General features: G+C 45.4%; 8 protein-coding genes across 11 annotated transcripts; 4 read left to right on the top strand and 4 right to left on the bottom strand.

The window, feature by feature from the left end:
- Positions 1-122: 122 nt before the first annotated feature.
- On the top strand, positions 123-1765 carry LOC6610303 (acyl carrier protein, mitochondrial). Of its 3 annotated transcripts, XM_032718790.1 has the most exons (5): positions 123-231; positions 315-474; positions 1067-1153; positions 1245-1373; positions 1483-1765. In XM_032718790.1, the coding sequence occupies exons 2-5, from the start codon at positions 325-327 to the stop codon at positions 1660-1662; spliced, it is 546 nt and encodes a 181-aa protein (XP_032574681.1). In that variant the 5' UTR covers positions 123-231; positions 315-324; the 3' UTR covers positions 1663-1765. The 3 variants fall into 3 exon arrangements, with proteins under 3 accessions (XP_032574681.1, XP_032574680.1, XP_032574679.1); XM_032718789.1 differs by lacking the exon at positions 1245-1373 and having other exon boundaries at positions 124-231; positions 1067-1168; XM_032718788.1 differs by lacking the exon at positions 1067-1153 and having other exon boundaries at positions 124-231.
- Positions 1766-1939: 174 nt separating this feature from the next.
- On the top strand, positions 1940-2476 carry LOC6610304 (augmin complex subunit msd1). Its single transcript, XM_002034863.2, has 2 exons — positions 1940-2021; positions 2077-2476. Exons 1-2 carry the CDS (start codon positions 1985-1987, stop codon positions 2454-2456), a joined length of 417 nt encoding a protein of 138 aa, XP_002034899.1. The 5' UTR covers positions 1940-1984; the 3' UTR covers positions 2457-2476.
- On the bottom strand, positions 2461-3354 carry LOC6610305 (augmin complex subunit msd5). The gene has a single exon (XM_002034864.2). It carries the CDS (start codon positions 3302-3304, stop codon positions 2543-2545), a length of 762 nt encoding a protein of 253 aa, XP_002034900.1. The 5' UTR covers positions 3305-3354; the 3' UTR covers positions 2461-2542.
- A 74-nt stretch (positions 3355-3428) lies between these two features.
- On the bottom strand, positions 3429-4959 carry LOC6610306. The gene is made up of 3 exons (XM_002034865.2): positions 4706-4959; positions 3882-4649; positions 3429-3828 (listed from the first exon to the last, which is right to left on the bottom strand). The coding sequence occupies exons 1-3, from the start codon at positions 4712-4714 to the stop codon at positions 3613-3615; spliced, it is 993 nt and encodes a 330-aa protein (XP_002034901.1). The 5' UTR covers positions 4715-4959; the 3' UTR covers positions 3429-3612.
- Positions 4960-5083: 124 nt separating this feature from the next.
- Positions 5084-9598, top strand: LOC6610307. Its single transcript, XM_002034866.2, has 4 exons — positions 5084-5472; positions 6126-6198; positions 7456-7725; positions 7788-9598. The coding sequence occupies exons 1-4, from the start codon at positions 5425-5427 to the stop codon at positions 9350-9352; spliced, it is 1956 nt and encodes a 651-aa protein (XP_002034902.1). The 5' UTR covers positions 5084-5424; the 3' UTR covers positions 9353-9598.
- A 40-nt stretch (positions 9599-9638) lies between these two features.
- LOC6610308 (zinc finger protein CG2199) lies at positions 9639-12299 on the bottom strand. The gene is made up of 2 exons (XM_032718784.1): positions 12043-12299; positions 9639-11976 (listed from the first exon to the last, which is right to left on the bottom strand). Exons 1-2 carry the CDS (start codon positions 12175-12177, stop codon positions 9985-9987), a joined length of 2127 nt encoding a protein of 708 aa, XP_032574675.1. The 5' UTR covers positions 12178-12299; the 3' UTR covers positions 9639-9984.
- Positions 12300-12589: 290 nt separating this feature from the next.
- LOC6610309 (tyrosine-protein phosphatase non-receptor type 61F) lies at positions 12590-20674 on the bottom strand. 2 transcript variants are annotated; one of them, XM_002034868.2, is made up of 7 exons: positions 20458-20674; positions 16373-16546; positions 16039-16301; positions 15597-15963; positions 14720-15249; positions 14483-14608; positions 12590-12731 (listed from the first exon to the last, which is right to left on the bottom strand). In XM_002034868.2, exons 1-7 carry the CDS (start codon positions 20560-20562, stop codon positions 12695-12697), a joined length of 1602 nt encoding a protein of 533 aa, XP_002034904.1. In that variant the 5' UTR covers positions 20563-20674; the 3' UTR covers positions 12590-12694. The 2 variants fall into 2 exon arrangements, with proteins under 2 accessions (XP_002034904.1, XP_032574676.1); XM_032718785.1 differs by lacking the exon at positions 12590-12731 and having other exon boundaries at positions 12807-14608; positions 20458-20673.
- Positions 20675-21276: 602 nt separating this feature from the next.
- LOC6610310 lies at positions 21277-22279 on the top strand. The gene is made up of 3 exons (XM_002034869.2): positions 21277-21633; positions 21691-21951; positions 22015-22279. Exons 1-3 carry the CDS (start codon positions 21348-21350, stop codon positions 22191-22193), a joined length of 726 nt encoding a protein of 241 aa, XP_002034905.1. The 5' UTR covers positions 21277-21347; the 3' UTR covers positions 22194-22279.
- The last annotated feature ends 1254 nt before the right edge of the window (positions 22280-23533 follow it).

A 23533-nucleotide genomic window follows, 5' to 3' on the forward strand; every position in this document is an offset into this window, starting at 1 on the left:
GGTAACTACTAAAATTGATGTAATTAAATAACCACTGCCGAATATTATTAAATTGTAATATAATATATGTATAGTTGCGAATGTTATTTACTTATTATTCAAGTATTAAGTATTTTCAGTATTTATTTGCGTTAGTTAAGAAGCACTTCAGCACATTACGGCTCCGGTCACACTGTTACCTTGCTGTCTTTTTCTTGCTCCAGCACCTTTACATAATCTTAAAAACTCAGCGTAAATATCGCCCAAATTACGAGCCCTGCACTCGTGCACCGCCTGCAGAGATGCGATACTAACCCGGTGCGTTTCCGTTCCAGGAGAACCGAGATGTCGTTCACACAGATCGCGCGCAGCTGCAGTCGGCTGGCGGCCACTTTGGCCCCACGGAGAGTCGCCTCCGGCATTCTCATCCAGTCACAGGCCTCCAGGATGATGCACAGGATCGCCGTGCCATCGATGACCAGTCAGTTGAGCCAAGTAAGCGTTCGCCCAAAGCGGTCACTTCCTTTGCAGGAGCCCCAATCGCAGTTGAGGACCTAACCTCATTGCAAACGTGATCTGCGAGCTCCAAAACATTCAATTAAGTGCTTACAATCATGAGCACAACAGAAGATCCTCGCCATGTGGCCGTCGAACCACCCAATTCGATTGCATCACATTGTTTTGCATAAAACATGATTGTTTTCCCTATCGCACACACACACCTGCAACATCGGTGCTCGCACTTGTGTGCTTGATAGTACTACAGTGAAAATCGGCTAGAAGTGACCTTAAAATGTAGCGATTTTAAAACATGTGATTTCAAAGAACTCTTAAACGTTGTCAGTTTGTTAAATATCTAAATATGTTCCACGCCAATCCAAGCAATAGTTTTCGCGATATCTAATCAGTTGAGCATTCACAATCGAACCACACTCGTTTAAATTCCGTATACACTTACACTGCAATTGAAATTCATCAGCTTAAATTGTAAAGAATTAGCTAAGTTGTATGCATATAGGTCATAGATGAACTCCCAATCCAAGTAGTCTTAGGAAGACAAAGATTCACTAGACAATATCATTCGCAGAAGTTCGGTGTGCGCAGCTACTCGGCCAAGAGCACCATCGAGGACATCAAGTTCCGCGTGCTGAAGGTTGTCTCCGCCTACGACAAAGTGACCGCCGAGAAGGTAAAGTACCCACTACATGGCACCACTAACCCGGTCTTTGTTTCCTTCCTTTCTTCTCGGGCCGGCCAAAAACCAGGAGTGCCGTGGTCGCTGGCAAACGCAATTGGTGCGCAGATACTCGGCGAAACCGCCGCTCTCGCTGAAGCTGATCAATGAGCGCGTCTTGCTTGTGCTCAAGCTCTACGACAAGATCGATCCCAGCAAGGTAAACGCCACACATTGCCTTTGCCAGTGCAATGGTCGCCTCAGAAATCAGAATTGAACAAAGCTGATGAAAACTTTGATTACCCAATGCTAATGGCTCGCAATTACAGCTCAACGTTGAGTCGCACTTCATCAACGACTTGGGACTGGACTCCTTGGACCACGTGGAGGTCATCATGGCCATGGAGGACGAGTTCGGTTTCGAGATCCCCGACTCTGATGCCGAGAAGCTGCTTAAACCTGCCGACATTATTAAGTACGTCGCCGACAAGGAGGATGTGTACGAGTAAATTGTAATTGTAATGCAAGCCATTGAACGGATTACACTTAAATTTAAATAGAAAACAAGTCAAATACAATTTGATCAACTGAATAAACCAAACGTTAAATTAACTTGTAGTCAGCAATTGTACGCGAGGGCTATAATTAAATGCAGAATACCAGCTAATAAATGAACTATCCAAATAAATAAAAGAGTCATTTAGCTCAGGCGGTCAAATTCAAATTTCGATAGAAACGTTGGTCTTTCGATTGTTTTAGAAAGCCTTGTGTGTTTTAGCTACGCAGCGACGGTCACTCTAATTTGCTAGCAAAACAAACAGAATATTCGAAATGTCAGACGCTGTGGACAAAATGTTGGCGGGAATGGGTAAATACATCTTTAAACCACCGATACGCGTTCTATTCCTTGCTTCCAATTGCAGCGGCTAATCGGCACACCATGAACCGCCAGCTGGCCAAGATAGACGAGATAATGGAGCGGTCAAACAACACCTTGCTCCACATCGAGTCCAATAGCAAGGCATTCAGTCAGAATGTGGCTTTGTCGGAGACCCAGAAGATGTACAACCTCAGGCCGGAGGCTGAGATGGCCCTGTCGAAGATCCTGGATAACTTCAAGCTCCTCATGTCTAGCAGTGACCAGCGGAAGGAGGCATACAGCGCTCTGGAGGGCTGTCTGGCCTACAGGCATCGCGTGGAGCACCTTGGCAGCTCCGTGCGCAAGCTGGTGGCTCTCTACGACACCGTGGGCCAGATGAAGATCTCACAGGAGGAGCAATATGCCAGCGAGGATTCCCCCTAGCTCATCCTTTTTTAGCATTTATTATCATGTTATAGTTGAACAGAAATTAAAATAAATTTGTATTTAAAGCTCTCTAAGCGAGATTTTCAAATCATGGCCATATTGTAGCTGCTGACTTGGAGGAGCGTGTAGGTAAGCACCTCTACGAACATCTCCAGGCGGGCGGCCAGACTCCCGGTGGCCAGTATCTCATTCGGATTGGGCAGCTGGAGGCTGTTGGAGCGCAGGTAGTTGAGCTGCTCCATATTGGCGGCTATGGTCAGAAGCTTCTCCTGTTGCTCGGATGTAAAAGCATCTGGCGGAGACTCACCGCCGGTTGGCATGAGCTTTTCCAGCTGCTGCGCAAACCCATGGAGCTGCGTCAGCTTCTGCTTGTATATGGATTCTGTGGTGTCCAGAGCGGCTGCCTCGTCGTAGATCTTGGCCAGCTTTCGCTGGAAACCCTTAAAGTCATTGTACACGTCCACGGCACTGCGCTGCTCCTCCAGACGCGTCAGACTGAGCGAAACGTTGGATGTGTTGATGCCCATGGCCACCGACTCGTCTGCTCCTCGCAGGAGCGTTGAGTTGGTACGTTGCAGCTCCCGCTTCTTGGGAATCTTTTGCAGGTTGGCCGGGTACTCCTCTAAGGTCTTGAAGAGCTCCGCATAGTCGGCTACCGAGCTCAGATCCCTCGGGGGCGTGGTGGCTGCCGCCTCCTCCTCCATCATCTGCTGCAGGCTGTCAAAAAAGGCCCCCGGTTTCATCACCGTCTTGGATACGCACACGTCCTTTAGGTTCCTCACATGTTGCGCGTATTTTCTGTACAACTTGGTTGAAATGCTGCTGAAATCTACATTAGTTTCCATTTTTACTGTTTACGCTTCACTTTTCCTTTTGATAACTTCGTTTGAATGGCTTGCGCCGCATCTATCGGAAATCGATACCACAAGCTGAGGCGGTTTAAATTTGAAAACAAAAGTTCCGTAAAAATTATGATCGCCTATGAATGACTTGGGTTTTTATTTTTAAAAGCACAATTTTTAGAGTTTACTACATGTATTTTAAGTCTTGAGTGGTTTTATCGAGATCTTAATAGTCAGTTTATACCTTACGAAAGTTTGGGCTAACATTGATGTTTGAATTCTGAGTCTCAGAACTAACTACAAGGTGCATCTCATCCATACTCTGACTGAACGGTGAGCGAAAACTGACCCTTGGGAATTGAATTGGCATGGTACCAGATGCGTGTGTCCACCAACACAGCATCTCCGGGCTCCACATAGAAGGAGAAGGGCTGGCACTGGTGGTCACATTCAGGAGCAGGTGCGAGAAACCAGCTCTTGTTTCCACTTAACTGGGCTTGCCACATAAGGCGGGGAATGTAATCGAGCTATAATAATTGAAAGATTAGTCATATTCGTTGATTTCTTGGGCTTTACTTACATGCATCACAGCCCCTTGCTCGTAGCCCATTAAAATGAAATCCGTATGAGGCATTTCAGCATCGAAGGGCAGGAAATGTGGGCGGGGATACAGCTTTCTGAGCTCCGCCAGGACAGCCGGCTGGCAGACACTCCAGCCAACGAACCAGGGCACTCCCTGAGTAAGATTTGAACGCTCCGCGGACATGGAAAACACATGCTTCAGCGACTTGAGATCCGAGTTGAAGTGCATAAACTGGCAATCTGAGTTCATGGCTCCCGGGACGCGTTCGTACAGTTCTTTTATGAAGGCAAAGCTGAAGTTCTTTTGTGCTGGCCAGTGAGCAACCGCCCTCTTCACAATGATGGGCATCGAGGAGTACGCGTGCGGTGCGAACTCCTCCATGGTGAGATTGGCCAAGATTAGGGGAGCCCTCACCCCCTTACAAAACTCGCAGTCACTAATGGGCCTAGTGGCCTCCCATACCAAGTAGTTGTTGGGCAGAAAGCAACGCACTCCGAGCAGGAACGAGATGGTCTCATAAAAGACCGGGGTGGCCACCATGATGAAGAACACAATGCCCAACAGCCAGAGCAAATTCAACCGGTTCGGGTTGTGGTCCATGTCGCGCGTCTTGCGGAACGCCTCCTCCAGCTCCTGTGTGGACACCAGTCCAGTCCGTATCACATTACGATGCAGAGCGTCCAGTTGATCGGATAAGTCCGGACCCAAGCGCTCGCGAACCGCCTGCATCCGGTTGCCCAACGTCCGCGTGGGACGGCTGATGAACTGGACCGTCCAGCACTTTATTATTTAGCATTTCTTCAGTACTTTTTATTCCTCACCAGAAACATTTCCAATTGGTATTCCTCCCCTTTTGTTTTGCTTCCAAACAGCTGAGAACGATAGGCTTATGGCGCGAGCTCTCTTGCCTATCGACTACAGAGTTGTCAGGGCTTCATAATTTACCAAAAATTTCGTTTTGGTAGATTCAACTAAAAATGTTATTAAAGCTGTAACTGATATGCAGTTGTAAGTATTGTTTTTACTTATATTGTCAAAAATATTTAAGTACTTTTTAACATTTATACACTGAAATAGTTTTAGTCACGCTTAGTATTTTTTCTGGCTTCAGTCACAAACTGTGCCGATGCACTCGCCAACCCTGTCAGCCGTTCTTCGTATATTTTAACGGTTCGCTCGCGGTCACACTTGTCATTCACTTTTCGCTCTTTGCTCGGTCGTAGTATCGGCCAGCAGCTAAAAATTTAGAAAGATCGTTCGGGCTGGGATTATCTGCTGATTAGTACAAAGCCAACGCGACAATAACTCAAAAATGTGTCTTGAATAGTACTCGCATTTACGTTTTCATTCATCTTTTATCGTTCATCCGGGCTCGGTTCTCTACTTCGCACTCCCACTTCCTTGGCTGCCAACGTGACCCCGAAAGCCGTCCTTCTCGCACACACTTTCACTTTGCAACAACAACAGGAAAAACGAACAAATAACCCAGCATAAACAATTGTTGTGCAACACTTATTAGCAAAACATTAGAGCGCCTATAATGTCGGCGCAGGAAAAGGTTATACGCGTTGGATCGCGAAAGAGCGAGGTAAGTGTGTTAAAGTCGTCGAGAACTAAAATATGTGCATACTACATCCGCTTGGAATTCGAATTGGAAGTGCTGCATTTGAATTTCAATCACATTTTGGTGGCTCTCTCTTTCTCTCCCATCTCCCCCCTCCCTTATGCAAGACTTGTTGCTCTCCGCGTGGTGTTTTTGCAGTTGTTGTACTTGCTCTGCTTTTTGGTTACTGTTACACAATTCGCTATAGCAACAGCACGCACTTTTGCAGAATAAGAGGAAGAGAGAGACAGACAGAGAGAGGGAGGCCAAACTAATACAGTGCACTTTCGCAAAGTAAACCAACATAGTAAACCGAAAGAAGTACAAAAAATGATTAATAAATACACAAAACAAATGTATTTCTCTATCGGGCACGCACTGTACTTGTTTTTTGTTTGGACCCCATTTCAAAACTTGATTTTAAGCTGGGCCTTTTAATAATTTTTGTGTTAATTGCACTGAGCCACCTTTGATCGTGCTCGAAGTGAAGGCCACCTGTGTGCTGCTGGCATTTCAATTTGAAATTACTTGACTTATTTGCGAGCTAAGTGCCCTACTCTCTCCTTCTCTCGGTTCATTTGCATTTAGCATTTAATAGGCACTCTATTAAACAATTAAACAATCTCCCCCCTTTTCAGCTCGCTCTGATTCAGACCAAACATGTCATCGGCCGCCTGCAGAAGCTATATCCCAAGCAGAAATTCGAGATCCGTAAGTGAAAGTCGGGGTTGATAAACATTGGGGCACCGGGAAATATTGGAAACTCATGATCAGCAAACTGGAAGAGAGTTGGAAGTGCTTACATACATGCAACAGCGCAGTCATGCTGCACAGGGGCATTTGGAAACTGGACGCGAAGCATGACTTGTGGAAATTCCAGCAGGAGCCATGCTTATCTCGCGTTCTGATAGTGGTCAAAACAAATGTTGCGACTGTTTAAAGAGGATTGCATACGATCGGCTTTAGCATATCGGCTTCTCTGAATTCCCTGCTCTCGCTCTTTCGTCATCTCTTTTCCACTCACGTGCCATTTTCGGATGTTTGCTCAATGTCAATGGCTGTGCTGTTGTTGTTGCTCCCGAGATTAGGGAATGCCAAAAAATGTTAACTCACACATGCGCACAAACATACAGTAGCGGGCAAGTAATCAGCACTAGAGATAATTATTATTCTTCGGAAGTACCAAGCTGTTTTGGCCATATAAATTCTGTTGGCTTTACACAGTCATTATTTGCCTAAACTACATTACGTGAGAATTTTTGTTTGGATGAAATTCGATCGGTCTATCTCTGATCGGAGTTAAATATTCGATAAGAGCCGCACTTTCTGGCGACATTAGAGGAATCAGTTGAAATTTTATTTGCACGGGCATGTTGAGTACCTTTGAACCCGATAAGATTGGCCAGTTTAAATACATTTAGAAGCACCCACGATGAGTCAGTCGTTGTGGCTTTATCATGGCTAGCACCAACGTAATCTATTTGAAATTGATGTAGTTCACTTACCCTATCCATATTTTATTAAAATGAAATTTGCCAAGTGCTTTACTCAACGCCTCGCACGCAATTTCCCTCTTTGATATACGCTTTTATTCAAATTCTATTCCCGGTCCGATAAGCAAAACATTTGGAAAAGACATTATCGTGGCGTGTCCATAATAGGAAAGGGGAAATTGGGGAGATATACGTATTCCGTTTGCATGTCTCGCTTGATTGCTGTCATAAAGTGGGGAACCTGGGTTGCTACTGGGTTCCTTATCAGGTGATGATGACATACAAACTGCAATTATGGAAACGCCATCCTTAGATTATTGATCTAAGATGTCGTTTCAAGTGGGTACCATTTCTGAGGTCAGAAGAAGTAAATTGTTTACGATAATGAATATGAAATCGCTTATCAAAGTTAAATATTTAATAAGATAAATACAAAACGCTTTGTTGTTTCAACCGGTCCAATTGTATTTTACAGACACCATGTCGACATTTGGCGATCGTGTGCTGAACGTTTCACTTCCTAAGATTGGCGAGAAGAGCCTGTTCACCCGCGACCTCGAGGATGCGCTGCGCAACGGTGGCGTGGACTTTGTGGTGCACTCTCTCAAGGATCTGCCCACAGCCCTGCCAACAGGAATGGCCATCGGAGCCGTGCTGGAGCGAGAAGATGCGCGGGATGCGCTGGTTCTGCGGGAGAACTTTAAGGGCCACACGATAGCCTCGCTTCCAAAGGGCAGCGTGATTGGTGGGTGTGACTAATATAACTTATTGTGATTAAACTGATTCAAATGCACCCTATATCCACAGGAACCTCATCTCTTCGTCGCACGGCCCAGATCCGCAGGATGTATCCCCATTTGACGGTGTGCGACATCCGCGGAAATCTAAATACTCGACTAGCCAAGCTGGATGCAGCCGATTCCAAGTTCTCCGGCATCATTCTCGCTCAGGCCGGCTTGTTGAGAATGGGCTGGATGAGTCGCATTAGCCAGGTGCTGGAGCCGACCGACTTGCTCTATGCTGTTGGCCAAGGAGCCCTGGCCGTGGAGTGTCGGGCTAATGACGACCAAGTGCTGGCCATGCTGCAGAAACTAATGTGCCTGAATACAACGTGCCGCATCCTAGCAGAACGAAGCTTCCTCAAGACTTTGGGAGGTGGTTGCTCCGCCCCCGTGGCAGTTTGGAGCAACTTAAAGGGCGAGCCCTTGAATCAAAACAGCCAGGAGTTGGGACTATCGCTCACCGGTGCAGTTTGGAGCCTGGATGGTGCCATAGAGATACGGAACCACCTGGCGTGTGCCTTAAATGAACAAAAATTGGAGGGGGACCAACGGAAACGAGGGGCCCAGGAGGCCACCAGCCAGTTGCAGGAGGAGACCAGCAGCAGCTGCGATTCTCCTCCGGCCACGAAGCGTGCCAGAAATGGCAACGACAGTTCCGGATCGGACTCGAATTCCAGCAGTCCGCGCCAGCAAGGCAGCCTTCCAGTGATCTGCGAGGATGCTGCTGCTTGCGAAGCTCTCTCCGGTTACACTGTGGATCAGCTTTCGGATCTGGCCAGTCACTGCCCAGTGCTGAGTAACAACAATGCTGTGGGACCTACCGGAGTTGGTGGTGGCGATGCGGATAGTAACAATGTGAATACTACTCCCCGTCAGTGCCCCCTTCGTTTGGTGGGTGGTCAGGAAGTGATGGGCCAGTGCCCAGTGCCGCACAATCAGGCAAGGGCTCCTGCCAAATGTCCAGTAGCGCATGCAGACTCTGGGGATTCCTTCAGCGCCAAGAGTGGTAGCGGAGGGGGATCGGCCACCACTGCTCACTGTCCACTACAGATGCCCGTGGGACAGGAGTTCATGGGTGAATGTCCGTACGTTAACAACGATGTGAAGGTCTCCTTTGCCCAAGCTGGAAAGTGTCCAGTGACTGGCGGTGTGGCAGGAGCACCAGCCTCTATTCTGCCCACGCCACCGAGCAGCAGAGCCAGTAATGCCAGCAGCACTGGCGATGAAGTGGATAATGTGGCCACTTCCTCCAAGTGTCCCTTTGCGGCAATGCATCAGGGCAGCGGTCTGGAGGCGCTGGCTAAGGACAACGGAAACGTAGCCCCAGCCAAGTGCCCGTTCCTGCAGAAAACGGTCCAAATGTTCGACTACGCCGACGAGGAGCAGCCGACGCCGCAGCACTCGGTGCTCATTGAGGATGTAGAAAACCTGTTCTGCGGTCTCTACCAGCACGCCTGTCACAGTCGGGGCATCTACGAGAAGGCGAACCAGTTGGGCAAGACGCTGGCGGAGGACCTGATCAAGCGCGGCGCCCTCGATGTGATGAAGGTGGCCCAGGCAGAGATTCACGGCAAAGTGGCGTCGTCTTGAGCCCGTCATCAATATCATCGTTTACATTAAGTAGAAAAGTGTAACTAGACAAAATGTTTTTCATTTACGCCTCGTTGTTGAACTCCCGTGGAGAACTCATGCTTCCCCTGATTTAACATCGGTATTGTATTCAATCCTTCTGCTCTCCTCGGCGAATGCATCGTTATTGGTTGGTTTCCGCGTAAACGTTATTTTAGTTTTGTTTTTGTTTCGGGAATATGACAAATAAATGTATAAGTGAACTCATATTGTGTCATTTTCTCTCTCCAGGGATTGAAACAAGCAATTTCTTAGCTGTTTTCCATTTTTTTATTAACAGTTCATCGCTCAGTACAAATAAGTTTATTACATTCAAATTAGTTTATATACTCATGGCGAGTACAAGTTATAAAAAAGTTATAATATTCAACTTAAACTTATCTTTCAAATCGCACTTAACAATAGTTTGAAAAATGTATGAAGTAACCATGTTATGAATTGCAGTTTTCATCGACTTTTATCAACTTTATATAGCCCCTTTCAAAGTTAACCATTGAAAATTCAAAGAATTATACTAATACTAAGCAATATGCTAACGTAAAACTACATTGGTCAAGAGAATGAAATGAAAAACAAATAAAAATAAAAGGAATCTAGTACAACTCGTGGCGCTTGCGCAGGTGCGAGCAGAGGAAGTTGGCCTCCGAGAAGACCTTCTTGCACTTGGCCACGCCGCACGGAAGCCCACTTTCGGAACCACAGTTCGAGAAGTGAGCTACGTAATCAATTTGGGTCTGGTAGACTTTCTTGCATATAGTACACTTTAGTTGGGAAGCGTGCTTCTTCTCCATGTGCGAGTCCAAGCGTTGACGCGATTTGACGAACTTCCCGCACTGATCGCAGCTGAGGGTGGACTCGTCGGCGGTTGAGTCACCAATGGACTCCAGGCGAGCCTTTTTGTGCGGCTTCACGTTGTAGTTGATTTCTTCCACTATGTCTACATCAGATGAGGGGAACGTGTCCTCAGATTTGTCTTGTTTTTTTCGTTTTTCTGACCTGGCAGGAGAATCGCCATTGGTTGTGGACACAGACAGATCTATATGACTGGCCTTCTTAGTCTTCTTAGCTGGCGACCGAGGTGCAATCATGCCTCCATCGACCTGGTGCTCAATGTCGTTCCTGGGTCGTATAATCTGTTCTTCTACGGGGCCTTCATCCTCCTCCTCAGTGTTGTCAGTCTTAAAAGCGTCTAGAATTTCCACAACCTCATCTTCCTCTTGCAGAATCTTTCGGTTGGTGGACATGGCGCCTTTAGTAGGGCTTTGCAGTGATTTCTTAGGTCCTTCAACATTCTCGGCCGTGTTTTCAATCTGAGTCGTACCCAGAATGTCTACGTCCTCATCCTCTTCCTGCAGAATCTTTCGCTTGCTGGAGTTCGACGCTTCCGCACCGTCGTTATGTAGAGTCATGTGCGTTTTCAGGGACTGTTTGGTGGCCAGACTCTTCTCGCAGACGTGGCATTTGAAAACCTTTGGCTTGTCGATGCCGTGGACGGACGTCATGTGCTCCTGCATCTGCTTGGCGGTCACCAGCTCAGAGTCGCAGATGTCGCACTGAAAATTATTCGAATCCGCCCTCGGAGTGGAGGCGCTGGATCCATTGATGGCAAATGTGTATTCCGAATCCATTACGTTCTCTAACATCCTTTTCTTCATCAAAGACTCATTTAGCGCTTTAAAGGAGGCGATTTTGGTTGCCTGGATCTGGTCTGGGTCCTCAATATCGGTGCTCTTTTTGTTGTTCACTTCTTGATCGTCGATTTTCCTAACCAGTTTGGTTTCTTTGGACTTTCCTTCTTTTGGCTTCTTGCTTTGACTCACAGCATTGCGATCCTTTGCCTTGGTCTCAATTTTTTCCTTGGCCCCTGACTTAACCTCTTTTTCCTTGCTTTCCTTCGCCTTAGTCTTGCCCTCGGCCTCAAAAGTGCGTGAGTGAGTGTCCTTTAGATGGTTTTTCAAGGTCTTAAGCACGCCAAATGTCTTAGTACACAAGGTACAGGAGTATATGCGCGGTCTTTGAAGACCATGCTCCTTCTGCAGGTGCTCCTTGTACTGTTTGGGAAACTTTGAGTGAAAATCGCACTCTGGACACTGAAAGTTATTTGTGTTAATTGTGATAGGACCTTTATTCGAGTCCTCCTCTTCCTCGCTCTCGGTCAGCACTTCGATGGCATCATTGTCGCCGTTGCCAAAGAGATTAAGGAAAGCCTTCTTAGTGGACGACACCTCTTTGGCGGGCGTCAGCTTCACGGAATCGTTAAGATTGTCCTCGAAGAGTCGAGATATCTGCTTTTTAGGAGTCTTATCGAGTTTCTTGGGCGAAGCACTAATGATCTCGATTTCTGTATTGGCTCCATTCCCAAAGCTTGGCGGGAAAGCCGCTATGGACTTGCTGCGCTGACGGAGGGTGGTGTTCTTCTTTGGCACCTTAACCGCCTTCTTATCGTTTTCCGGCTTCGATGGCTCCTCTTTTTCCGCCACCTGTATCCTGTCCACCGTCTCGCGGACCTTATCGATTAGTGCTGCGCTGGACATAAATGTGGAGGTGCAGACGAAGCATATCTTGATCGGCAATGATGATGGGATCTGAAATGGGATGGGAGGATTCAGATGACGATAAGGGAAATCAGAATGCCGCCATTTCCAACTCACGCTTCTGTGGGTGATGGTCTCCAATACGTCTGTTATTTTCCTGCCCAGGAACACCTTCTGACCTGAAAAAACGCTCTTGGACCCTTGGCTTGTGCCGCAGTGGTCGCATTGCACCTCTTTTTGCGCCTTGACCATATTTTCACTAAGTTTTCCAGCAAAAACAAAACCAGAAATCAAAGAACGTGCGCACGTTTTTTTTTGCGGGGCTACAGTTACCAAACACAGCTAGCAATGTTAATCGACTGCAGTGCTGCCAGACCGAGTCACCCAAATATACTACATAGCTAGTGTGCTTATATATTATGGTTGCACTTCAAACGAAGCAACTGCACGGTTCACAGAACGAATCCTAATGATTTTTGCTTCAAATTCAGAAAGTCAACAGTTATAAAACTATACATAATGGCAGTAGCAACTTTGAAAAACGTTACCAAAGCAGTATATTGTGCATTTCGGTCACACTAAGCTTAACATTCTGTTAATGCTCACATCGCGTTATGCAACAACTTTGCGCGTCGATATATAATCGATAGCTCTGAACTTGGTGTGCAATTTAAAAATAGTTTATTTTGGCATTAGAAGCTACAGTAATGCAAAATGATATGTTTAGTTTGTTTCTTTGTGTTGGTGCTGACCTGGATGGGCTGTGCCGTTACTTTGTCTTGGATTTTTTGAGTCGGTTCCCGCGTCTGCAAACAAAGAGATGGAAAATGTGAATGACAAGGGCATGGCAAGGAATACGCCAGGATCAAGCGGTTCGCAGCTTTCATGTCTTAAACGTATAGCTTTATTTGAATACTTTCTCTGCTCCTCCTTTCTCTCTCTCATAGGCATAATATTGTATAGTACTGTGTTGTGTTGGATTTGTTTCAGTGTACGGTTGGTGTACTTAGCCGACGTTTAGTTAACTAGGCATTACTAAAGGTATTGTTCATGTTGTTTCTGTTAAATATTCTTAATATAAATATGTATTTCCTTTATTAGTTATCCTCCTGGGCACATCCGATTTCATATGGATTCGTAGTGCCTCGCTTTCGTGGGTGGTTACTTGAATTTCGTTAAATTGTGGGTTACACATATAAAAAATATTTGCGTCCTCTCACGCTACAAGTTTATATAAATATGTTTCTTGGGATTGGGACTGCACACTTACTCTACTGGAAAAACCATTGAATAGTCTTTCGCCTTCTTCCTTCTCGCGTTCTAATACAAAATGGTTTAGCTATGGCAAAACCGGGATTATAATTAAATCATACACCTATACTTCGCTTAGCGACTTAGTAAACCGATTTTAGTTTAATTTGATTTGCAACTAGCCACTAGCCACGAGTCCACGGTCGCAATTTGAAAAAAGAATCACTTTATTTTGATTTCAGATCTAGCGGGGGGAGTGCGCGAAATGAACAATTTTGATTATAACACTCCTTAAAAGCGTTAAACGAGATATAGGTGTACATCGAGCTGTTTTGTTTATCCGTAAGTTATTGCTTTAATCGCGCTGAATTTCGATTCATAAATAAAGTGCTCGTTTCAAGGGAAGGGTTTTTAATTTTAAACACAATTCAAAGTTAGTGGTAGAGGGCGGGAAAGTAAAATTAAGAGTCGTTTAGGACTTCGTACAATTCTCCGATTCGGATCTTTTTGGCACATTGCTGCACTTTATATTTTGCCATGTACTACAACAAGTGGTTATTTCTCATAATCTTCATAAATAAATATACATAGGTCGTATGCTATAAGAAATTGCTGTACAACAACAAGTGAAGCGTGTAGTGGGTGGTTGTCTGGTGCTTGAAACATCGGTAGTTATGATATTCATAATAATTTAAGCATAGCGAGCAAGTAGGGTGAGCTTTGCATTTGGTGTGGCTCGTTTGGGGCATCTGGTCGGTTGTTATCAATCCATTTTTAGAGTGTAGAAAATAAATTTGATCTAAAATGTCAGTCTATTGCGCAAAATCTACATTTGACGTGATTTCTACCCGATTTTCGTTAGTTTAGTTTAGTTGCTTGTTTTGTTTTGTTTGTTTCTTTTGTTTTCCTTCTTGTATTTCGTATATAAAAAATTCCCTAATATTTATGCATCGTTTATCGTTCGTTCAGCTCAATCAATCCGCCATCCGCAATCCGTGTGCGATTGCGTGGCGTTGCGATGCGATTCCGTCCGATCTCTGATCCTTTCCGATCCGTTGCACATCGTCCTTGATTCGTGCCCGCATTAGATGCCGCGTCAGGCGGACGAGCAGGTGGGGATCGGAGGTCGGAAATCGGGTATCAGGGGGGAATCGGTCTCCTACGGCAACTAAATACGTCATACAGCTATTGCTACTACTGATCTACGGCTACTTAGTGGCTACGGGGCACTTAACCTAGCTTCGTGTATGCGTAGGCGCAGATCACGCCCACCACAACACCAGCGGCAATATATGTGAGTAATGACCTTCGTTTCTTTGCCGCCAGCTGGTTGTCCTCGTTCTCCCGCTTCTTCCGCTTCATGTCGTTGACCTTCTGCTCCAGGCTGGCCTGATATTCGTTGCGTTTTCGCCGCTTTAGCTCGTTTTCGGGACTGAAAAGAACAAATTGGGAGAGGATTAGAAGGATTGTCGAGCTTTAAATTACGTTATATTTGACTAGGCGGTTGCAAAACAGATACGCAGCAGTAAGACTAGATTTATACCTGGCTGGGAGCTGGCCTGGAATTGGATCGATGCCGTTCGCCTTGTGCTGCTCGTCGACTGGCACCGCTGGCTTCTCGTTGTTGGCATTGACATCGTCGGCATGTGGCTGTGTTGTTGCGGGCACGTGACCATTAACTGGATCGGCATCGTGCTCGTTAATGGTCTCGTACTCCTCATCCTCATCTGTGTCGTCCTCGTCATCCAGCAAGTAATCCTCATCGCTGTCCGATTCGTTGAAAGCCCTCACGGGTAATGGCGGCAAGGGACGACTGTCGGCCACCTCGGCATCGTGGATCATGTCGTGCTGGTTAATGAAGTTGTTCAGGGCGTCCTTGCTCAGCTCTTTGCCGATACTCTCAGCTCCATTAGCCTGGGCCGCGCGCATGTTGAGCGAAAGTATACCGCCGGAATTGGGGGCCAGTGGCAGGTTAAGCGATTGGACGCGTGGCGGCAATGGCGGCGGCAGCTCATCCAGTGTTTGAGTCTCTGTGTCGTTGCTAATAAGGGGTTCTTCAGCGTCAAGAAAGGTCTGAAGAGAAATCGAAAGTTCTAATTAGTCACGGAAAATAATCAGGGCTTCCACAGGAATCTCTGCAAACCAAAAACAGTGGTTTCTTTTTAAAAATCAATTAAAAAATAATCATTAATCTGATACTAGATCACATAATAAAAAACAAAACCAAACATAATACAGTTTTCAAAATTAATCATAATTCCATTAAACAATTAAAGGATCAATATGAATTCTAGTAACCATACAAGCTTAGAGATTTCTGTGACCCCCCAGAAGAAATAGCGATGTGCAATGTATACGGCGGTGCTTGGCAGCCCCCAAGTTTGACTCCCAAACGCCGACCGCTGGTCGCGCATACATACGGGATCGTGCAGCTTTTTAATGCCCTCGATGATCGCCTGGTAGGAGAAGTCCAGCTGGTCGGCGGTCTGTATGAGGCCCATGCGGTAGCTGCGCAGCTCGCAGAGCACCTTGGACACATTGCACTCTCCGTACTTGTCGATCAGGACCAGGCAACAGTCCACCAGGCAGAAGGTGCCCGACCGCCCGATTCCGGCACTGCAGTGCACAACGGCTGGACCCACGTCGCGGCTGAGGCAGTCGGAGTCGCGAACCTGCTGCAAGAACTTAAGGAATGCGTTCGGCGAGCTGGGAATGCCAAAGTCCGGCCATGTGGTGTAGTGGAACTGCATCACTTCACGACTCTGCTGCGTTTCGAGATCGGTAAGTCTAGAGAAATAGTCAAAAGCAATTAGTGCACATGTACAAATGGTTCGCAGGAGGAGAATGAAGAGGTCTACTCACTTGAACCATCGCCGCACAAAGTTCTGATAGGTCTCGAGACGGACGAGCTCCACGGTGAGTTTGACGTGGGGGAGCTTCAGGGCCTTGTCGGCTCCCATCTCGTTGGGCCAGTAAAGGTGGCACTTGATCTGTTTCTTCTCCATCAGCTTGTTGAGCATGAGAACGGCCCTGGACTTTTGCTCCCATACCATCAGCCAGAAGTGGCCCACTGTGTCCACCAGCGGTCCTTGGGTCAGAATGTACTGGCGCTCGGCGCGCTCCAGCTAAAAAGGATTGATTGATCGCATTAGGCATTTAATTGGTGCTGTGTGTATGCATTAAAAACGTGACCCACCTGAACCAGGTTCGCATTGATGTAGTCCACGCTGCCGCGTTTCAAAACAATGCGGGAATGGTCGTACGGATTCACATCCCGATAGCGATTCAGGCCGCGGTTTGTGTGGCGTTCCGATTCCGAGGTGCTGAACTGCTTCTCCTTCGCCTCCCGGTCGCAGGTCTCACAAATTTCCTGGAATTCCGAAAAGAGCGATTAGTACAATCGAAATTACCCATAACAACAAAGGTTGAGGTAGAATTAATATTCGGTCGTTTTACTGCCAACTTATCAGTCAATTTGCAGGCGGTAAATCAGGGGATTTTGTGAGATTTGCGCTATTTACCTAAGCGTTCTAGACCTCAGAAGACAACAACTACAGTGTCTTACTGGAAAATCTCTTCTTTCTGGTATAAGTCAGTTTTAAACATTTATGCATGAAATGACCCAACGAATTGCAAATAGTAGTTCACAATAGTATTGAATGGCATTGTTGAAACCAATATCAGAGTTTTCTTTTAGAGCCATACAATCTGAGAAACTGTTTAAGGCGCAATTACGCTTTTTACGATTGGTGTTCCGAGAAAATGCAAACGTTCAGACTCATAATGGTCTGATAATAATTAGTTTTGAAGTGATACATTTGTTTGACAGACTCGCAAACAAAGTGTAAGAAAATAAAAGCTTCAGTGTCAAGAAACGAATTGATAAGGTCCTTAGCTAGAATGTTACAGAACTCGAATATCTTTTGTCATGGGAGTTGCCCCCTTTGCAGTGATTCACCACTTGGCCCAGCGACAGGGGGGCTCTCCCCCGGATTGGCAAACCCTGCGATTGAAGCGATAGTAGATACATGTATGGTGCATCGGACTGGGAGGGAACCAAGCGGCATATGAAAAGCCCACCCAGTCTACATAGCGGGCGTGACTAATTAGCCATGCGATGTTGGTGATGGCGATGGCAACGCAAGCTGTCGGTAATGGCATTATCTTGGGCATGACCGGTGCCGCTTTATCAGCAGCGTGAATTGCTGGCGCAGCCGAAAGTGCCCTGGCCGGCCAATCGAACCATCGAATGCGACTACCGAACCGGGAACAAGGTCAATGGCGCCCACCTGGCGGCGACAAGTGCTCCTCAAACTCGGCTCTAAGCTAATCACATGTATGTGGTGATGAGTAACCAGCAGAAAGAGCGATTTAATAGCGGCTTGCGTTGATTGCAGCTCGAAAATCAGTTGTTAATTGTCAGTTCGTCATGTTTCAACCATGAATCAGCTGCAAATTCTGCAGCCGAGATGTTATGAAATAACTTCAAAGAGTCATATTCTTACGTAATCTCCAAATCTGAGGCGGGCTAATGACCGATAAGGGAGCTTTTCGGAGAGCAAACTCGCTATGGCTATCGGTACTTTTGATAATTCCTTAGAAACGGAAAGAAATCCATGGTTGCACTTAATATTCCTCGGAACTCCTCAACTCAATGGTATATCTACAATCACCTTGTTGAGGTCTGATAATCGACAAGTCACGTGAGAATTCGCGCAGATAATTGAGTTGCTTTATTTAAATGATAAAGACTTTCAGGTTACTCATGTATAGAGGGGTATTTCTTGTACTATGTCAGACTAGATATGATATATTAAATGAACAATCAATCAATCCGAAACTTATGTAAATCCACAGCTAGCATTCTTGCGTTGCATTGGATTCATTTTGCTGCAGAACACAGTTCTTCGGCTCCGTTGAACATCAAGTCTTGGGCCATTTACCAGCTACATACTGTTTTTTATGCTCGGTGGCTATCCAGGTGACCCTTCTAAACGGAGTGGCGAAATCCAAGCGGAGGCGGGGAAATCTCGGGGGCTTGGGCTTCTAAAGCGTGTCGTGCAAACCGTTTTATGGTTATTATGTTTCTGCTTTACCTTGCAACGCTCGAAGGAAATCGAGAAACAGTAACAAAAACATTGCATGCACGCAGAGCACAATTGCAACGATGGATAAAGACTTCTTGGTCAAGACGAATTTGACATACCCTTTCATATATACCAAGCTCATCAACTTCATATTTCATGAAATGCAAACTGGCTGACTGATTTCAGAGATATGAAAAAGAAGAAGGTAACCTGTTGATACCAACGTCTGGTACGGACTATAGGACCCTCTGGCAGGGTATCGCGGTGGAGCAGCTTCGTCACAGTCCACGGAGGTTGTCATAATGGGTCGGAGTGGGTTGGGTGGGATGTTGATGGAACGGATGGATCAAGAAGGCGCTAGGTATGAGCTGCTAGGCGGGAAGGGGCGGCGAGTGGAGACGACGCAGTGTAACGCACTCCGTTCAATGGAAATGATTAAACATAAAGTGCGCAAAAAGCATAGCAAAACAATACCATCCGAATGCGTCACTGGGTTTTTGGCTACAGTCCGAATCCCCTATGGCTATCATATGGCAAATTTCAAATACATTGTTTAAGTTTAAAGCTTAAAAGGACTTGTTCGTCTTAGTTTCAGAAGGCATAACATTGAGTCACAAAAGGAATCGATAGCCACAAAATGAATTGTCAATTAGTTTATATTCTCTTTAAGTGGGGTTGTACTGCTTATGTTCACACATATTGGCGATTTATTATTTCTTAGAAGAATGTGTTTTGGAATTTTTAGAATAAAGACAGATATGTGTTTATAATGGATTATAAATTTCTTCAGAAATGTAGTAGCACGCACAGCTAAATGTTATTTAAGTAAAAATCATCAAAAAATGTAATGTTTTCACATTGAGCATAGCTGTTTTTCATTGCAATAAAAATGAGTCAATGTTTACATGCTAAGGAACAAATAAAATTCAGCGAACTTAGATGAATTTTACGGAAGTTATATTATTAGTAAATGAAACTTGATTCAAGCTGAAAACCATTTATGAGTAAAGAACGTTTATTGAAATCCCAGTTTCGCCTAACAAGATCGACTTAGTCAAGTTGCACTGTATTTCAGTGGAAATGGCTGGTAGCTATATTTTCCAGTCGGTTTCGACGCACAATTGCGGGCTGTCTTCCAGTTAGCTGGAAAATTAGATTATCCTCGGCGCGAGCACAAAGGATGACGAACGAGTATGCCGAGGAGCGGGTCCAGAAACGAGATATTTCTACACACGACCATATACTGTGTCATCCTAACTGCGGAGTGGAATTCCGTGAAATCCCAATTCAAGTGAGTGGAAGCGCTGGAAGAGGCACAGAGGAACAGAGGAGGAGCAGCAGCTGAAGACAGTTCGCCGGAACTGGCTATAAAGAACGAGCGGAGGAGGAGGAGGAGAGGAGGAGGGGCAAGGAGAGAATTCCGACTCCAATTCCGACAGGCAACCAGAAGCAGCCCAAAGCAAGACTCAAAAAACCAGACGCATGCCCTTTGTGCCCCTGTGTGCGTGAGCCTCTCTCTCCTGCTCACAGCGCGCGCGTGTGTGTGTGTGTGTGCGTTAGAGGAGTTCTTCAGTGGAGAGCACTGTCACCCCTCCACGAATTGTATTTTGTTTTTGGGGGACGGCAATCACAACCACAACGAGCTTCCCAGAAATCGCCTCCAATTTGATTTGGCCAAACGAGAATTCGCGGAATAGCTCAAGCGCTCTATTGATAGTCAAAGGAAAGCGTTTTTGGGGAAAGGTATATAGCAGAATAACAAGCATAAATATGCCAAATACAGGCCAGCAACACGCACGCACGAACACACACACACACGTTTGATGGAGAATGCAAAGTAAAGTGCAGCAGGTGTGCGCGTGTATATGTTGGTGCTATTCTGTTTGTACATTCTTTTCCAGTGGTTTTTGTTTTTGGCCAAAGCCTGGCTGTATAAGCAGCAACAACACCGCTGGCACACAACACACACGCACACACGTAAAGCTCGCCGCTGCACTGGTGTTAGTGGTGGAGGCATCTGCAGAAGCCTTTTGCGCACTCATCACATTTTCGTGGAAATCGGAGCGCCAAGGAGCTGTGGAAAGGTGTATACTCCGCATCCGTTGCGAATCCTTGGCGACTCGAATTGTGCCACAAACGTTTGTCCAGTTTGTAAGCAGTTTTTAGTGCTGTCGCAGTTGTTGTTGCCAATTACCTTGTAGAAGCGATGCCATTGCGGCCCTTTATCCTTGTACTCCGCCTCGATTTGTAGACGGGCCGCGGCCGCCGACCCACTCCCACTCGTTTTCTGCTCGCTCATTGTGCACTCTTTGCTGCGATTTGTTCCGATTTAATAACTTTTAATTTGGTTATCAGGCGGCTGGTTAATTTCAGAGCAAAACTAGAGCTGGACAACTCTCGACAGTCTCGATGTATCGAATATTTGAGCTTGCAAAATACTATCGGTATATGCAGTGCGATACCAAGTGATAGTTCGATTGTTCGCATTAAATATTATATTCCCTTACGGCGATTTCGGTTTACAAATGTTTGCCAAACACAATGTATTGTTCCTCTGACTTTATTATTCTGAAAATAGAGTGACCAGGCGCCGTAGAAAAATAGAACACATACTGAAACAAAATTTAACTTATCAGAAATTTAAACTACCACTGGTTACATTTTCTTTTTACAGTTTCTTTTAATGGCAATGGCTGATGGTCGTTTTGAAGGGTGCTCTATCAGCGACAAAGAGCCTTTCTAAAAGTTGTAAAGCAAAAGTTGGAAGCCAAATATATATATTATTTATATATATATTATATATATTTATTTATAAAATTCGGACTAAGTTTTCTTTAATTTACTTAAAATTAAATACAAAACTATCATTAAACAATATAAAAACTTTTTTCAATCTGATAAAAAAAATTTAAATAAAATAAAATAAAAGTAATACCAAAATTCTGATAAGAAAAATGGGCTCAAGTTCTTTAAACTACCGATATTACATCGCTTTTCGTTGACCAGTGTTATCGAGTAATACCAAATGTATCGAATCAACAACTGTTACCCAATTAATTAATAACAACAGAAAGCAGAACCAAAATGCTGACCCGCGTGTTCCGCCTGGTGCACGACAGGCGCCTGAGTGTGCCGGTCCTGCGTTGCTTCCACCACGAGTTCTCCAAGCCGCCACAACAGGCAGCGAATGGCCAGGAAATCGAGGGTAATCCCGAAAAGACTTTGGTTGCCGGCGTGCAAGACAAGTACAAAATATTCCGCGATGAGGAGGCCACGGAGATTTTTGATATAGAAGAGGCGCGCCACCAGGAGCAGCAACTTCCAGAGCAGGAACTGGAGTTGGATCACTATTACGGACTAAATTTAAAGAGTAGGTTGGCAATCATCCAGGGAGAGCTGAAATTAAAGTCTTTGTTTGCCTTTGCAGGAGGCGTTCGCGGAGTGTTTGACGTTGAGGACTTGGTGGAGCTGCTCCGTAAGGAGAATGTGGACGACATATTCGTCTGCTACGTGCCGGAGAACCTGAAGTATGTTGACCACCTGGTAGTTTGCAGTGGTCGCAGCTACCGGCACATGCTGTCCACGGCGGAGTTTGTGCGCCGAATGTTCAAGATTAAGCGCGGCAAGGGTGACATTTTGCCGCGCATCGAGGGCGATAAGAGCCGGGATTGGATGGCCATGGACTTGGGTGGGTATTGAAATGAATGCAGATTCAGGGGTCTCAGCTCTAACACGTTCCGTTTTCTTTTAGGCAACATTGCCCTGCACATATTTTCACCGAGTGCTCGCGAGGAATACGATCTGGAGTCGCTGTGGGCCATTGGTTCCGAATTCGACCGCGAAAGCCAAAAGCCTCACAATCCCTATGGCGATATTTTCATGGCCCAAACCCCCCGTTCTTTTGTAGACTCGTCAAAACTAAAGACGTAAAATAATACATTTCACTATTAATAAAAAAAAAACGTGCGAGATCACTTTCAGCAAGATCTGGAAAAACACAAAGGAATGAATATTAATTCGTGTCTGACTTGTTATTCTCGTGTTACGGCCAAAAGAACGATGCGATTCGACATTGGAAACTGGGCTTAGGTAGCCATCATTTAAAATAACTGTTATTTGTATTAACTTCGAGCTCTAATAGGCCAATGATAGCCATAATCCGTAAGAATTTGACAGCCGCATTTCCAAACGGAAGCTATAATCCTTTTGTAGATTTTCAAGCAACGCTAGCGCCACCTATTTCTGACAATCTGATATTAACATATGATATTATATTTGCGCACTAAAGTATACTGCAAACAAAATGTTATTTATTTGATTTTGTGGTATATATATTGTGGTATATATATATATATATTGGAGGTATACTCTGGTTGTAGCAACGCGTCGGAACCTTCTCTTCATCCAATCCAACTGGAAGATCCAACCATAGACAGTTATTCCTGCAATGAGACAATTTAGGTTTTTAATAAGTTTAAGAAGCCGAAGAGTTTGATAGATAACAAATTGTAATAAAAATGTAAAATAATATATTATGACCCAATAAGCATTCCAATGGTTTTACACTTTACAACCGAATTTCCCATTCAGCCAGAGAAAGCCATTTAACTCAAATCTCGATGGCTCGAATATATCCTGCGGCGTTTTTTAACGACTGTTTGCTCAAAATTCGAATACGCCCACTCAGCGATGTTCATTGTGTTTTTATAGTCATCGGGCGAGGTGTGAACAAGACTGAATCGCGATGAGGCTGTTTTCAGCACATTGATTTGTGGATTTGCACCGGCCAGCGGAATGCTGAATGAAATGGGAAAGTCAGGGAACTAGGGTCCAAGAAGGAGATCCTCCTGGCATTTGGAAACCATTTCTTCGCAGGCCATCAGCGCGAGCTGCGTCACGAGGAGAATGCGAACTTAATAATTCAAAATACGTTTTCGAAAATAAGTTATCGGTGTTTATGAAAACAAATAATGGCCAGTCCGGCGAACAGTGCGATAATCCAACGAGCCAAAGAGCCAGACGGACGCCAATTGGCCGACACATGATAGGCGTTAAATTTTATGAAATTGCTGAAAATCTTGAAATGCCAATTAACGGCATTAATACAATTTGTCGACGTCAATCAGCAGTGATGGAGCAGCGAGTGGAGTGAGGAGGAGTGGGCTACGGCCGCGCGTTTCACTTTTCCACTTGGCCATGTGATGTGATATGGGAGGAACTTTCCGCTGGGGGATTTGGCGCGTCCATAATCAGCCCATAATCGCCGTATC

This window comes from Drosophila sechellia, chromosome 3L (genome assembly GCF_004382195.2).
Source record: "Drosophila sechellia strain sech25 chromosome 3L, ASM438219v1, whole genome shotgun sequence".
NCBI classification, from domain to species: Eukaryota; Metazoa; Arthropoda; class Insecta; order Diptera; family Drosophilidae; genus Drosophila; species Drosophila sechellia.

Excerpts from the sequence above, each read along its gene's own strand:
- LOC6610306 (XM_002034865.2), bottom strand. Across the intron at positions 3,829-3,881 it reads AGCAAGGGGCTGTGATGCAT|CTCGATTACATTCCCCGCCT; the intron begins GTAAGTAAAGCC and ends CAATTATTATAG.
- LOC6610310 (XM_002034869.2), top strand. The coding sequence starts at position 21,348 with ATGCTGACCCGCGTGTTCCGCCTGGTGCACGACAGGCGCCTGAGTGTG. Across the intron at positions 21,634-21,690 it reads TTACGGACTAAATTTAAAGA|GAGGCGTTCGCGGAGTGTTT; the intron begins GTAGGTTGGCAA and ends TTGCCTTTGCAG. Across the intron at positions 21,952-22,014 it reads TTGGATGGCCATGGACTTGG|GCAACATTGCCCTGCACATA; the intron begins GTGGGTATTGAA and ends GTTTTCTTTTAG.
- LOC6610303 (XM_032718790.1), top strand. The coding sequence starts at position 325 with ATGTCGTTCACACAGATCGCGCGCAGCTGCAGTCGGCTGGCGGCCACT. Across the intron at positions 1,154-1,244 it reads TTGTCTCCGCCTACGACAAA|GAGTGCCGTGGTCGCTGGCA; the intron begins GTGACCGCCGAG and ends GCCAAAAACCAG. Across the intron at positions 1,374-1,482 it reads ACAAGATCGATCCCAGCAAG|CTCAACGTTGAGTCGCACTT; the intron begins GTAAACGCCACA and ends TCGCAATTACAG.
- LOC6610304 (XM_002034863.2), top strand. The coding sequence starts at position 1,985 with ATGTCAGACGCTGTGGACAAAATGTTGGCGGGAATGG. Across the intron at positions 2,022-2,076 it reads CAAAATGTTGGCGGGAATGG|CGGCTAATCGGCACACCATG; the intron begins GTAAATACATCT and ends TTCCAATTGCAG.
- LOC6610307 (XM_002034866.2), top strand. The coding sequence starts at position 5,425 with ATGTCGGCGCAGGAAAAGGTTATACGCGTTGGATCGCGAAAGAGCGAG. Across the intron at positions 5,473-6,125 it reads TTGGATCGCGAAAGAGCGAG|CTCGCTCTGATTCAGACCAA; the intron begins GTAAGTGTGTTA and ends CCCCCTTTTCAG. Across the intron at positions 6,199-7,455 it reads CAAGCAGAAATTCGAGATCC|ACACCATGTCGACATTTGGC; the intron begins GTAAGTGAAAGT and ends TGTATTTTACAG.
- LOC6610308 (XM_032718784.1), bottom strand. The coding sequence starts at position 12,177 with ATGGTCAAGGCGCAAAAAGAGGTGCAATGCGACCACTGCGGCACAAGC. Across the intron at positions 11,977-12,042 it reads AGACCATCACCCACAGAAGC|ATCCCATCATCATTGCCGAT; the intron begins GTGAGTTGGAAA and ends ATCCCATTTCAG.
- LOC6610305 (XM_002034864.2), bottom strand. The coding sequence starts at position 3,304 with ATGGAAACTAATGTAGATTTCAGCAGCATTTCAACCAAGTTGTACAGA.
- LOC6610309 (XM_032718785.1), bottom strand. The coding sequence starts at position 20,562 with ATGAGCGAGCAGAAAACGAGTGGGAGTGGGTCGGCGGCCGCGGCCCGT. Across the intron at positions 15,964-16,038 it reads TTTGTGCGGCGATGGTTCAA|ACTTACCGATCTCGAAACGC; the intron begins GTGAGTAGACCT and ends CTATTTCTCTAG. Across the intron at positions 15,250-15,596 it reads TTAAAAAGCTGCACGATCCC|ACCTTTCTTGACGCTGAAGA; the intron begins GTATGTATGCGC and ends ATTTCTCTTCAG.